At 37.5% G+C, this 15672-nt stretch overlaps 1 protein-coding gene across 3 annotated transcripts in view; it reads right to left on the reverse strand.

Moving 5' to 3' along the window:
* The window catches only part of LOC112056463 (voltage-dependent calcium channel type D subunit alpha-1-like), a 48619-nt gene that overhangs the window by 20195 nt on the left and 12752 nt on the right, over positions 1-15672 (reverse strand). For 2 of the 3 annotated variants that reach the window (XR_008252119.1, XM_052889282.1), the window contains exons 2-18: positions 11992-12194; positions 11282-11387; positions 10135-10274; positions 7546-7652; positions 6402-6554; positions 5499-5692; positions 4998-5101; positions 4718-4890; positions 4230-4339; positions 3952-4067; positions 3190-3292; positions 2497-2648; positions 1813-2023; positions 1359-1479; positions 747-838; positions 511-611; positions 405-437 (exon numbers count right to left, since the gene is read on the reverse strand). Coding sequence is in view for 2 of the 3 variants with exons in the window: in XM_052889282.1 (XP_052745242.1) it covers positions 405-437; positions 511-611; positions 747-838; positions 1359-1479; positions 1813-2023; positions 2497-2648; positions 3190-3292; positions 3952-4067; positions 4230-4339; positions 4718-4890; positions 4998-5101; positions 5499-5692; positions 6402-6554; positions 7546-7652; positions 10135-10274; positions 11282-11387; positions 11992-12188 (2213 nt within the window). In the remaining variant the exon portion in view is untranslated. The remainder of the gene's footprint in view (positions 1-404; positions 438-510; positions 612-746; positions 839-1358; positions 1480-1812; positions 2024-2496; positions 2649-3189; positions 3293-3951; positions 4068-4229; positions 4340-4717; positions 4891-4997; positions 5102-5498; positions 5693-6401; positions 6555-7545; positions 7653-10134; positions 10275-11281; positions 11388-11991; positions 12195-15672) is intronic. The other variant, XM_052889283.1, reaches the window with a different exon arrangement.

Raw genomic sequence — 15672 nt, forward strand, 5'->3', positions numbered from 1 at the left:
TTCAACAGGCTGTAACTTATACAAAAATGGTCGTACAGCAAAAAAAAAGCAAATTGTAGCTCTAAGTGTTTAGTTTTTGGATCTGAGTTTGAAAATTTCTTTTTTGAAAATATTTTTCGAGTAATCATAAGAAAACCACCGAAAAAAAAATTTCGAAATTTTTTTGGTTTTTTTTTTAATAAGTTACCTGTTGAAAATCCCCCAAAAATTTGGAGTTTTTTTTCTGCTCCCTTAATTTTTGTGCATATATAGTATATAAATGTATATTAATATTATAATATCAACTATCTTAGCACCCATAACACAAGTTACTCTGTATGCTTACTTTGGGGCTAGATAGTGATGTGTATTGTTTAAGTATATTTATTTATTTATTTATTTTATACTTTAAAATTTTGTCTTACCCTGCCACTCTTTTATAGGCCTTGTATTTTTGGCTGCGTGCAATCAATGAAAACAATATTAATATTTTGTAATATAGATGTGAGAATATTTTCAAACAAAACTCACCCTTCACTTGAATACCCTTCTTCTTCGTTGACATACTCATCATCAGTTTCTCCTCTCTCTTCATCTAATTGAAGATTCTCTGCTTCGGTGTTTTCAGCAGCCTGAAGCACAAAAATAAATCTTACTATACTATATATTAGAGTCTTACTTAATTACGTATTGCGCATGTCAAAGTTCTATTTATTTGTAAAACACTGCATTTGGATTTATACATATATTTCTATCGTTATACTTACCTCTTTTTCTTTAATAATTTCTTGTGCATCCATTTCTTCGGCGTCGCCTAAATTATCCACAGCAATAGCCAAGAACACGTTCAGTAGGATATCTTTTTTTAATTTATAATTTTTAAGGAAAATTTATTTTTAAATTATAACACAATGATACTTAAAAAGAATAGAGCTTCTTTTTAAGTATCAAAAAATTGCAAAAATACAAAATAAGTAAGTACCTAATATTTTGAAATGAATATTTTTGATACTTGAAATGTGCTTGTGTAAAGTATTTCAGCGTAGATACCTCAAAAACCTTTCTAAAAATGTGATTTAATATTTGGATTATTTGATGGAAGATGAAGATGGTCCGAAAAAGTTCGTCAATTAGTTTTTTTTATAGTTTTACTAAAACTTTTTCATTTTATTTAAAATTACTGACAGTAATTAAAACCACAATATTTGACTGAATTAACTACAAACAGCATATTATAAAAAAATTAAAATGAACTAAAAGTTACAAAATAAATGCCTCAAGTTTTGCAAAAACGTTGCAAAATACAATTATCCAGCTAATTTAAGATATTCTTATATGTTGGTCTTTTGACTATTACAAGTCTGTTTCAAAAAGGATACAATTACCACAGATGAAGATAACAATGAAGTATATAGAGGCCAACATTCCTGGTGAACCGGCGCCTCCGTAAGCATTGATGCCGTGGTACATGACTACGTTCCAGTCCTCGCCGGTAAGAATCTCAATAGAAAAAAAATACAGTTAACTTCTGCTAAGTCCGTTAAGCTTACGATGTAGTAAAATAACATAGACCAATCGCGTTTGTGTGTATAAACTGAAGTGTTTGATTAAATAATGTTCTTTCAGTTTTACATCAAATACATCCTATCCATTTCAGAGAATAATCTATATCATTGAATGTAAATTAAATAAAAGATTATTCTCTAAAATCACACATATGCTGATTTGTATCTCTAAAGTAGGATCAACTACTCAGTCAACAAACTAACAATGCAATATATATTGACAGCAAATGTCTAAATTAAGAGAGCCCTAATGAAGAAAATATCAAACCTGGAACATTGTGAGTACAGCCTGCCAGAAAGAATCAAAATTATGTCTTTCCTTTTGCTCCATAGGATCGTAGTCAAACCTGCCGCCAAAAACTTGCATTCCGAGCAGCGCAAAGATAACGATGAAGAGAAATAACAGGAGAAGGAGAGAAAATATAGATTGGATAGAGTTAAGAAGAGATGCGACGAGATTGGAGAGGGAGCGCCAGTACCTGAAAAACAAAATAACATTTCCTTAGAAGACAAAAGAAATATGAAAGTAATAGAAATATTATTAAACAACTAATCATTTTTGACGAATAAGACACAAAATACAAAAAACGAGAAATAAGAATAAGAATTGTAGCACAATTTAGTCTCACATCAAAGAATACTAAAAAAACACTAATAATTTTAAAAAGCGCTCTCCGTTTACATCAAGCTAATTAGCTATTCAGTAGAACCACCACAAAAAGAACAACGATAGAATGATGACGTATCTCTGCTTAGATACACGAATTTGCTAATGTTGAACCTTAACGTTAAAATCTCCAAAACTCCCTTTGAAATTACAAGTCCAGAATTATATGTTTACTTTTTCTACTTTAAGTTTTCGACTTTACTTATCTTAACATTATAACTTGACATATTAAGAGTTTGTAAGCTAAGCCTACTTGAAATAATCTTGACTTTGACATTGACTCACTTAGTGACCTTGAAGACCCTTAGCAGCCGCACGCATCGCAGCACGGAGATACCAAGTTGCGGCATGGTGCCAGAGACGGTGAAGCCTAACTCCACGATAGAGCAGAACATGACGAAGCAGTCAAAGCGGTTGAACAGGGACACGAAGTAACCCTGTAAAAGAACAATAAGAGCCGGATTCATTACCTTCTAATAAGTGTCGGATAGTCTAAATGTCCCCGCAAATTGGAGCCATGCCACAGCCACAAAACGCCTTCATCGACTTCTTTTCTATAGTTTTCATCCATTTTGTGGCCACATGCCACAAAATGGTGCTTGTAGCTTTAGTTATCGACGCCTATGGCTGTGGCGTAGTTTTCGTGTGCTGCAGACTAAACGTACATTTTAACAGAAGGTGGTAAAAAACGACCACTTTTTGACTAAACTTTCTAAAAGGCACGTTTTCTGTGATTTAAAATTAGACGTCTTCATAGTTAAAAGGTTATGGTGACTCGACACCGATATCGCAGTGTTGGTCGACCCTCATCTTGGTGTTCTAATGACTTTAAGCCGCTGTATGAAAGCCGTTGTGTTTGACAGTCCCTAAAAAGGACATCCATTGTTCAGCAGTGGACATCCATCGGCTGACAATGATGATGATGATGATGATGATGATGATGATGATAGTTTTCGTAAAATAATTAAAAAACCTTACTTGGAACCCCAGTGCGTACATCTTGACTAGCATCTCCATAGTAAACAGAACCACGAAGAAAAAATTTGCGCAGTTCTGGAACTCCTCAAGCCATGCGAGTTGTCTGAAAACATAATTATAGATGACATCTTTCATTCCATGGATTCACGCGTTTCATCGTATGACAGAGAAATGAACCCCAAGAGAGCCCAGGACTTGCAAACCGGGTGTAGGTTTAAGCAGTTCCAATGAAAAATTCTAATTTGGAATGTCAATTTTCCCCTTCTCTGCTCGTATTGTTCTGCCTGTCCGAATTTGATAGGATCCTACTGGAGCAGCTTTGCAAATCTGTTCACCGGTGTGGTTCCCGTTCCCTTAAGAATACGGGTATAAAATATAGCATGTAGCATACATTTGGGGATCGTGTAGCTTGTTTGCAACAAATTGAAATAATTGTTCATATCGGTTCATTAGTTTCTATCAACCCTATTCAATGCAAACCAAGAAATAAACAAAGCAAAAAAAATAACAATGCCAACAAACGAACAAACAAATCTTTTCTCTTTATAATATTAATATAGATTTCATAAATTGTTCCGATGCCGGCTTTACATATAGCTTCAGTTTAACCCATGAATAAACGCAGTTAAACGCTTAAATTACACAATATCATGGCACGGGACTTTGAATCTTTGTTTTTAATTAGATGCGCAAAGAAATTTACTTTACGAATGGGTTTGGTTATATCAAGGCGTAAATAACGCAAAAAAAACCTCCACATACCCGTGATGTTCCGTCGCCAGAACCAAAGTGTTTAAGAAAACCAACACGATGATGGCCCAATAGAAGGTCTGGGACTTCACAGCTTTCCGGCATGCTCTACGCATACGACGATTCACCTGGAAATATCGCGATGATTTTGATGATGGTTTAGTTTAAATGTAATACTTACTTTTTTGCAGACAATCATTGCTGTTACTTTATGAGTCATCGTCTGCACTCATGTTTGTTTTTGTCAGTCTATTTACTTTTCTATCTACGACTTAAGCTCTAATACTTACTTTATCAAATCTCCGACAGTACATCTTGCATGTTGTTATCTGAGGATGATCGCCGTTACCATTAATATTACTTTGAGAGTCATCAATAGCTCTGCGTTCTTTCTTGTTTCCTGAAATGCATAATAGGAAATCAGATTTTAATTTAGCCTGCTACATATTAAACAAAATTTTCATTTTATCAAATCCTGATGATTTCTTAAGTTCCATGTTATAAAATATTTCTATTTCTGCAACTTTTTTTAGTATTTCTTCTAAAATAAGGCTTCTATTATTTGGTATTACTTAAATGTACTTTGGGTCTTTCTTTTCTTTTACCTTCTCCTTGGCATTTCATGGATTTACCGTGTGAGTGTCGGGTGTAGGGTTAAGAAGCTCCTTTGAAATCGATTAAAAACCCAATCAATCTCGGCTCGTGCTGTTCTCCCTGCCTAATCAAATTTTGTATGATCCTACTAGAACAGCTTTGGAGAATACCAAAAATCGCTTACCTTGTAAATCTTGGTTTTCCTCTTTCTGCCCCTGATCATTCTCCAGATCCAACTCTTCGGCTACTGTGATCCAATTCAAGTACCCTTTGAGATCGTCTTCAAATTGCTGTCTCTCTCTTGACTTCTGAAAATCTCCTCGATTTTTTGCTTTCTCTCTCTCTTTTGAGAATTCTCTGAAAATTAAGGTAACTTAACATAACCCAAACTAAGAATAACATTAGTCCCCTAGTTAAACAATTATAAAAAGATACTTTTTTGATTATTTAATATAGTTACTTACCCAGACAACACACCAAGAATAAGATTCATGACGAAAAAATTGCCAAATATGACCAATGTGATAAAATAAATCCACACCCAAGTGTTTCCTTTCACATTTGCAATCTGAAATAACAAAATATTGGACCGATATGAATACAATTCGTAGAATAAAATTATATGAAAATTTTGATTTCAATTTGAAAATTTATCATTAAATAGGGTCCCCATTACATTACAATTCTAGTAATTCAGCATATCAATGGATTTATTTTGGTAAGACATTCTACAGCTACCAGGGGAATAGAATATCAAAAGAGGTCTCATTATAAGAAGAACAATTTCTTACAGCTTACAAAATATCAGTCCAGCGTTTTAGGGTGATGCACTGGAAGACAGTGAGCATGGAACAGCCGATATTGTCAAAGATTGTGATGCCAAAATTGGGCCCGTTCTAGTAGTACAGCTACCAGGAGAATAGAATATTGAAAGAGGTCTCATTATTAAAAGAACAATTCCTTACAGCGTACATAATATCAGTCCAGCCTTCCAGGGTGATACACTGGAAGACAGTGAGCATGGAATAGCCGATGTTGTCAAAGTTCGTGATGCCGAAGTTGGGCCCGTTCCAGTACTCCCTGCACTCGAAACCCTCATCGCAGTTCTTGCCGACATCCTTTTCGCTTGAGCAGGGAGCAGGATCATCCACCATATTGTCTGGAACAGCAAAAAATGGAAGCATAAGAACGTAAAGTTATGAAAAATACAAAAGTCCCTCTTTCTTTCGTCGCAATGCAACGAATTTCGACGATTCAGCCTTTATTGGTATCGTATCGAGATAATTCTTACTTATGTCACGGTGCGAATCTTAGGCATACTGGGTTTGAGAAGTTTATGGTGAGATACCCCCGTGCCTCAGAGTACGTTAAGCCGTCGATCCTGCTGGCCTATTCACTAATTTGGTCTTTATTAACAACCTATTAATATATGAAATGTCATCTACTACTGTCTGTATGATATCCACGAATGGTTATCACTTCATAGAATCTCAATTTCGTAAATGACAACTAGCATATATCAAAGTTAGTAAATTAGCCTGCTGGTCATTATCATTAAGATCCGATTTTACATCGTCAATCACCTTACGCCATGTAAGCTTACAAATTCCCACTATAGAGGCACTACAGTGGGGCCCTTATTTTATTTATTGCACTCTTTATTTTTTTTTTGATTTGTTACTGTCACTCAAAGGCTGACGATTAGGCGAACAGAAATAGCATTTAAAAATTTATCCTAGTTATGATATAAAAAGATTAGAACATTAACGTCGACAACAGAACCTGTAGGTATTGGAAAAAAAATACCATTCTTTGTATGTATAATGCCTACCCTAGTTAAAACCTTATGCATGCCACTGCCTGCTTACCAGTGCCATTGACAAAACAAGCCTTGTGCAGCAGGCCAGAGAACAGCTCCAGGCCGATGATGGCGTAGATGATGATGACGAAGAGCACCAGGAACGCGATGTGGAACAGCGGCACCATGGCCTTGAGGATGGAGTTCAGCACGATCTGGAGACCTGGAATCATAACGATAAGTTAGACAACTGCTACCTCACGGTGTTAAGTGACAATGCAGTCTGCAGCCAGATGGAAGTGAATCCAAGAAAGTAATCATCATTATTATCAACCCGTATTCGGCTCACTGCTGAGCTCCTCCTCCTCTCAGAATGAGAAGGGTTAGGCCAATAGTCCACCACGCTGGCCCAATGCGGATTGGCAGACTTCACACACGCAAAGGATTAGGAAAATTCTCAGGTATGCAGGTTTCCTCACAATGTTTTTCTTTCACCGTTTGAGACACGTGATATTTAATTTCTTAAAATGCACACAACTAATAAGTTAAAGGTGCATACCCCGGATCTGATTCGAACCCACATCCTCCGGAATCGGAGGCAGAGGTCATATCCACTAGGCTATCACTGCTCAAGAAAATAATATATATATTTTTTCTACGCGCGCGGCATCATACCAGGACACTAAATTGCATCATCATCATCACCATTGTCAGCCGATGGACGTCCACTGCTGGACATAGGCCTCTTGCATGGACCTCCAAGCATAACGGTCTCGAGTCGCCAGCATCCAGCGGCTCCCTGCAACCCGCTTCATATCCTCGGTCCACTTATGGGAGGTCGAGTAACACTTCGCTTACCGGTGCGGGGTCGCCATTCCAGCACCTTGGGACCCCAACGTCCATCGACTCTTCGAACTATGTGTCCTACCCATTGCCACTTCAGCTTTGCGACTCACTGAGATGTCAATGACTTTGGTTCGTCTGCAGATCTCCTCATTTCTGATTCGATCACACAGATCACACTCCAAGCATAGCTCGCTCCATGCCCGCTGAGTGATTTTGAGCCTTCTAATGAGGCCCAAATTGCATGCCGATGGTTATTTAAACCAGATATAGTTTTTATACCTTGAAGGATTTTTCCTGGAAATACCAATTCTAATCCATCCAGACCATCCAAATTTCTGATGGCTGATTAAGCCATTTATGCTACTTACTCGGTACCCCAGACACTAGTCGCAGAGGCCGCAATACCCTGAAGGCTCTCAAAGCTTTGACGTCGAAGAGATCTTTCCATATATGCTGAAGCACCTGAGTTGCTATTCTGAAAATAAACATTAAATATTTGTATATTTTCTTAGCAGAGCAATCTCAACTGCCTCTCATGACAAAGCCCTTTCTTGGGAGGTATATATTGATGTTAGAAAAATGTTAAAAGAAAAAAAGAGGTAGTTAAGTACATAAACCACATTCGATGTTTACAACTGGCACACAAAATTGTGGACGTCCATCGGCTGACATGATGATGATGACGATGATGATGATGATGCCACAAAAATTATGTCATCGGCGTTGTCAACGGCGAGAGGACAGTGCGGCAACTGAGCTCGGGTTTGCTAATTAGCATAGTTTTAACGTGCCACTTGCGGTCTGCGCTAACCTATCTACATCTCTTTTCTTCAAACAACAATGAAGGTAGGTTAGATAAAGCAACAAAAGTCGAACCCTGGCTGGTGGGAGGCTTTGGCCAAGGCTAGTTAGCCTTACTGGCGATTTAGCGTTCCGGTACTATGTCGTGTACAAACCGAAAGAGGTGTGGATTTTCATCCTCCTCCTAACAAGGTAGCCCGCTTCCATCTTAGATTGCATCATCACTTATCATCAGGTAAGATTAGGTAGCCAAGGAGTAACTTAAAGAATAAAAAATATATAATATCAAAGTATCTTACAGACTAAACTAAGCCTTGACATAATTATAAAATCGCAAATCACCGTTACAATTCGATCTAAAGCTGCGCAAATAACGTAAATTAGCGCGAAAGCCTCCCAAGCAAGCAGTTTCGTGACCTAGATCCGTCTGAACACAGATTAATCTAATCTTAATGTAACTTTTATGTTTCTATAATGTGTAGACAGATTTGTAGGCGCTTGAGTAAAATTTATTGCTTCTGATTAAACGTCATCATCATCCTCATCCTACTTTCACCCTCCTTTATGAAGAAAAGGAGATGTGCCAATGTGAAACCTTTTGTTATATGTTGAAAATATAGTTTTTGAATTTATTTATTGAAGTTAAAAATAATTATGCGTCTGCATCGATATAAATCGTTAGATGGGCCCCTCCATACTAAAGAACGCACAATTTTATGTCATTACTCAAAAACGTGCACGCACATTTTATCTTGGTACGTAACAAACGCATGCTGAACTGAGTGAAAGTAGACTTAAAAAAATATTTACTGTTTTTTTTTTCATTTTAATCCTTTAATTATGCCTTCGTGTTCATTTTGGAAGTGTAAAAACACAAGCCACAACATGAATAAAGAGAAATGTGTTATGAGTGATGACGTACTCAATGTGCGAAACCAATTACAATGCTGCGACGCTTTGAGGCCCATCTAACGATCTACGATCGATGTGCTGCTGAAATAAACCTAACCTACACCCACTTGTACACATATACAAAAAATCATTGACTCGAATTGAGAACCTACTCCTTTTTTATTATCAAACCATATTCGGCTCATTGCTGAACTTGAGTCTCTTAGAATGAGAGGGGTTAGGCCAATAGTCCACCACGCTGGCCCAATACGGATTGGTAGACTTCACACACGCAGAGATTTAAGAAAATTCTCTGGCATGCAGGTTTCATCACGATGTTTTTCCTTCACCGTTTGAGACACGTGATATTTAATTTCTTAAAATGCACACAACTGAAAAGTTTCAAGTGCATGTCCCGGACTGGATTCGAGCCCACACCCTCCGGAATCCGAGGTCATATCCACCGCTTTTTTTCCTTTTATTTAATTCATTTAGAAATAAACTGTGAACCCTGAAGATTTATTGGAGAAGAAAATTTGCATTATAATTTCTACATGACGTGCCTACCCTTGTTAAAAACCGTGTCCACATCACTGTCTATACTTAAAACGGCGGTATATAGACAGAGATAGACGGTCCATAATAATTTAGCGAGTCAAATATGTACAGAGTAATAGACTCCACTCAAGAGTGAAAGGGTGGCGTGCTTTCGGGGCATAACAATACACTTGAATGTTATCAGTTTACAGTGTTTTGGTGCTGCATGAGTGTGTGGGTGTATGAGTGTAATGTTTCTGTGTCAAGGTCATTGACACCGTTTTCGGGACTCCTTTGTTTGTATTCGAATTTTGAAATGTGCTGCCGGGACCAGTTTCTAACTGTTTGTCCAATTTTCCTTTTATTTTTTTTACACAATGTTTAATTATTTTAATATAGTATAAATACGTCATGGCGCAAAAACACTCACTCTTCTGTAAGCCGTAACTTTAATTTTAAGTTTCGACTTTAAGTAAAACCATTAAATAATGACTTAACTGGATTTTTAAAAAGTGTTTGTGTTTTTATTATTTTTATAACGAGAGGGGATATGGAGCTTAGGCCCACCATGCTCCACGTATGTGGGTTGGACAACTCAGGGTATCTTGTATTTCGACTCACAAAAGGGGTCATAGTAGTTATGTGCATTTTTAAAAACCTAACCCTTCTCATTCTGAGAGGAGACTCGAGCTCAGCACTGATGGGCTGATAATGATGAATGTACTCACCCAATAGTGACGATGAGGAAGTCGAGACTGTTCCAGGTATTCCGCAGGTAGGCTCCAGGGTGGAAGAGGAACCCGTAGGCTATGATCTTCATCACGCACTCTGCCGTGAATATGGCCATGAATACCCACTCCACCTTCTCCTGCAATTGGTTGGTGATGGTTATAGCTTCAATAGCTCAGTGGTAAAAAGGTCGGACTCATCATCGAGAGGTGGCAGTTTAAGCCCCGCCCGCTGGACTATTAAATATTCTTTTAACGTGAATACGTATATAAAATTGCTTCCATATCATTTGGGTGTCATTCCAAAAAAACGAATGTACGAAAATCGGGGTATACAGTCTGCTATTGTAGCTACATAAATATGATATATATCTTAAATGTAATTACATTGAATAGCTGAATGATCAAAGAATTTTATACGCTAAGTTAAAACTATAATAAGTCATATGCAAGGAGAGTTAAGCGCTGATAATTTGAGGTAATTTTGTTGGTTTTTGAAATTTACAGTTAGTATTTTTAGCAGACTCAGAAGTTAATACAAAAATAAGAAAACTAATGTAAAACAAAGGTTGATTCACAACATTTGTCAGGACAACTTAATTAACAAATCAAACTGTAACCAAAATAAAACCCTAGAATGGCAGAGAATGACCTTGTGTGAAGTCACGCACTTGTGAACGTTGTGTGTCACTCCCCTTTTCCACTCAAGTCTCTCCCCCCGCCTATCCCAACCCATAAAGAATTACAGAACAAGAGATGTGGATGGCTCGAACGCCACGAGCACACTGAAGGCGTCCGTACGTTCGTGCAACGCGGCGATAACAGTATAACTTTTGACTCGGAGAAGCTTTCATTAGGGTTCCAATCGTTAGCTCGTTTTAGAACATATCTAAAGCATATACATATATATTGCTGTAAATACAATGTAGATACAGTGAGTAGAAATAGCTTATTAATAGCGTGTTAAAGAAGATGAATAATTAAAATGAATAAAATAATGACGGTAGTCTTAAATAATATAATCAGGCATGAAGCTTACCAATATCTAGTTTGTGATGTTGGTATCTCCAGATGGATAGGGCGTGAACACAGCTAGAGCGATGCTGTTGTCAGGATCATGTACTCGAACGGTCTGCGCTTTACTTACCAATATCTGGTTAGTGTTGTTCGTGTCCCCAGACGGATAGGGCGTGAACACAGCTAGAGCGATGCAGTTGGCGAAGATTGTTGTCAGGATCATGTACTCGAACGGTCTGCGCTTTACTTAAGGAAATAATGTCTATGTGAAGGTTTCTTTACTTCAGAAAACTATCTGTCTATTCGTTATGAACCCATATACGGCTCACTTCTGAGCTGGGTCTTCTCTCAAAATGAGAGGGTCCAATAGTCCACCACGCTGGCCCAATGATTGGCAGACTTCACACACGCAGAGAATTAAGAAATTCTGTGGTGTGCAGGTTTCCTTACGATGTTTTCCTTCACCGTTTGAGACACATGATATTTAATTTCTTAAAATGCACACAACATAGTACATGTCCCGGACCGGATTCGAACCCACACCTCGAATCGGATAGAGCCGTGATAGCCCAGTGGATATGACCTCTGCCTCCGATCTGTGTATTACCGGGCGCAATTTAACTAGGCAACCTATTTGCAATATGGCAATGTGAATATTATCTATCTGTCATTTATTTCTTATCACTGCTAAATAACAGATGAGGGTATATATTTTTAAAACTGGATCTTAGACCATTTAGTGAAATTTAGCAATGGCACTGACTCCAAAAATATTTATAAATTTATCTGACAAATGCATTTTTTATAACATTTTAGTACAAATATATTTCAAAAGGATACTTCCATTCAACTATGTCATAGCACAACTTTCTCAACGGATTCTTCAAATCCAAACAGAGGAGGCTTCTCTTGGGTTTTTCTGGTTGCGCTTTTCCTCTCGGCCGGGGCGGTTTTTTGGGTTGCGGCGCTGGTTGCCCTGTGTCCGGGGCTTCTACGTCTGGTGTGGTTGCGCCGGTTGCTTGTGGTTGTTCTGCCATCTTCACCTGTAACAAATTAATTCGGATAGAAGCAGGCGTTACTTTGCGGAAGTTCATCAAGATTATATAATGATTTATTTATTTTGCTATCATCCGCGAAAAGCCGACGAACCCATGCGACGTCACCCAGGTCCGACAAAATACTCTCTACGTACGTTTCACCCCGAAACCGGAGCATCCTCAGATGTTGACTTTTTGCAATTGCACGTTGTAGAGTCAACATCCGAACATTAATTCAGTATGAAACACGACTAAAACCAGATGCTTAGTCATGAGCTGGTTCTTGCAACGCGGCAGGATCCAAACTAAGTATCGTGATAGTTTTCGTTTTAAAATGTAACAATATAACTGGGAATATTAAAGGAAAAATGTAAAATTCAGTTTTTCACGAATCCTTCGGGAATTATAGATTTTTTCGCGATAAGAAGTAGGTACCCTTAATGATAGTTACAACTACTACTACTAGTAAAAGTATTATTAAATTCCGTTCAGCCGGTTCAAAGATTAGCTCTGACAAACAGATAGACAAAAATGTCATAAATAACTATAAGCGCTTGAAAAAACGCAGTTTTCTTATAAATAGACACACAGTGCGACATCATTTTGATAAGATCTACCTACTCGTAATATTTACCCAATTATTATAATATGTAGGTACATATTATAATAATTGGGTAAATATATAATTTGTAATTATTTGTCTATATTATTATGAAAACTAAACTGGTTTAATGTCAATATATATATAAGTTTAATAATTAGTCTAATGTACTGTTAGCTAGCTGATTGTTTTCCTTAATAAATAAAAAAAAAATCAAATGACGTCCGCCTATATGGGCGCAATCTTTACCTAAATCCTAGTATGACAAGATAAATGTTCACGATCAATCAAGTTCTAAAACAAAGCAAGTGGCGTGAAACGGCCCAATCTAAATGTGATAGCTCGTAAAAGACAACGTTCGGAGAACCACTGCGATTTTCTGTTTACGACGTCCGACTGTGACGTCATGCTTTTCACGTAAAGTTGACAGATAAAATTCTATTGTATGTCCATATAGTTCATATATACCTCGGTGATACAGTGGTTAGCCTATGCGGCTTGAGTCTTGATATTGGTTCGGTTCCGGAACCAGGGCCATGGGGAACGTCGATTCTCTTTCTACAAACGCTAACGATTCGAAAACTAAAAAAATATATGGGAAATGACAGATTCGATCGATACACTTGATCACTTGATTGTAGAAAGAGAATCGTCGTGCGACATGGTTAGAAAATGTGGGTTTTGTTTTTCTTAAATGAATTTTTAGGCGAAGTCTATTTTATGCCTAATTTAAAAACTAGGAAACGTTTTTTGTAATATCATCACTATGAGCCTTGATAGCCTAGTGGATATGACCTCTGCCTCCGTTTCCAGAGAGTGTGGATTCGAATCTGGTCCGGGACATGCACCTCCAACTTTTCAAGAAATTAAATATTACGTGTCTCAAACGGTGAAGGAAAACATCGTAAGGAAACCCGCATACCAGAGAATTTTCTTAATTCTCTACGTGTGTAAAGTCTGCCAATCCGTATTGGGCCAGAGTGGTGGACTATTGGCCTAACCCCTCTCATTCTCGAGGTCAGCAGAGGGCCGAATATGGGTTGATAATGACTAGTTTGACGGCCTCCGTGGCGCAGTGGTATGCGCGGTGGATTTACAAAAACGGAGGTCCTAGGTTCGATCCCCGGCTGGGCAGATCCAGTCCAGGTCTGGCTAGTAGGAGGCTACGGCCGTGGCTAGTTACCACCCTACCAGCAAAAACGTACCACCAAGCGATTTAGCGTTCCAGTACAACGCCGTGTAGAAACCGAATGTAGTGTGGATTTTCATCCTCCTCCTAACAAGTTAGCCCGCTTCCATCTTAGACTGCATCATCACTTACCATCAGGTGAGATTGTAGTCAAGGGCTAACTTGTAAAGTATTTAAAAAAAGTCCTTACCACTAGAGATACCTATGTATGTTTCAGTTTAAAATAATTGAAAAGCAGATGCTCTTATAAATACAGAGTCACAATTACTGAACGCGTTACTTTTAGCTTTTATGTGTCCAAAAATAACATACAACATCGTGAAATTGTACACTACTGTACCATGACTGTAAACAATCAACTTTGCTCCCACTGCGCGGAAAATACTGCTTTTCTTTCTTACTTCTGGCCACGAATACATACTATCTTAATTATATAAATATTAATAATAATTTTAATATTTTGTAAATTGTGTTAGTTAAAATTAAGATAATGTATTTGCGGCGCTTGCCTTTGAGACTTTAGGCCCATGGTCAACAGATACTAAAAAAAATTTTTAATGCTATGTCTGACAAATTGGTCCATGCTTCAGGTGACCCAAGAGCTGGCACTTATTTGGCCCAAAGGTTAAGCCTTGCTATCCAGAGGGCTAATAGCGCTAGTGTATTGGGTACCTTGCCTCTGGGTGAACAATTAGATGGTGTGTATTTGTTATAATTATTTTATTTATTATAAATTTAAATTTAATATACTGTGTAATTCTTAGTTTTAATTAATATATTCTATGATAAAGTTATTTAAATTTAGTTCATTAAATATTAAAAACTAGGAAACGTTTTTTGTAATATCATCACTATGAGCCTTGATAGCCTAGTGGATATGACCTCTGCCTCCATTTCCAGAGAGTGTGGATTCGAATCTGGTCCGGGACATGCACCTCCAACTTTTCAGTTGTGTGCATTTTAAGAAATTAAATATTACGTGTCTCAAACGGTGAAGGAAAACATCGTGAGGAAACCTGCATACCAGAGAATTTTCTTAATTCTCTACGTGTGTAAAGTCTGCCAATCCGTATTGGGCCAGCGTGGTGGACTCGCCTAACCCCTCTCATTAAATATTAAGATAATGTCATTCAATTTTATAAAGTTTTACAATAATATTAAAAGTACGTACCTAAATATCTATAACTAAATATTATAAAAATTAAAAAGAAAATATACTAAATTTAATTAATTAAACTATATTAATTATCATTATCATCAGATGCCATCTTCAAACAGAATTTTGGCGATTAAACGGAGAACTTTACCGATCTTTTAAAATATTTTTCAGCTGGCTGTAATTACTCTTGGTCCACTCTTTAATATCGTCCAACCATTTTCATCGCTGTCATTCTCGTGCCCTTTTTACGACTATCTATTTTGCCTTCTAGGATCAATCTCGGAAACTCGTAGAGGGATCCTTATGCATATTTTAACCGGCTTCCAAAAAGGAGGAGGTTCTACGTTCGACTGTATGTATGTTTTTTACTTACTATAGATATGTGGATACATAATAGTATATTATTTTATCTATTTTAAATTTGGAACTAATAAACGACGCAACGCTCTCCCGATCAGTCCGTGAGCTCACCCTGGGGTCATGCCTGAAAATCAGCGCTACAGTTACTTAGCTGTAGCATAGTGCTGAGGCAGCG

This window comes from Bicyclus anynana, chromosome 25 (genome assembly GCF_947172395.1).
Source record: "Bicyclus anynana chromosome 25, ilBicAnyn1.1, whole genome shotgun sequence".
Lineage (NCBI taxonomy): Eukaryota > Metazoa > Arthropoda > Insecta > Lepidoptera > Nymphalidae > Bicyclus > Bicyclus anynana.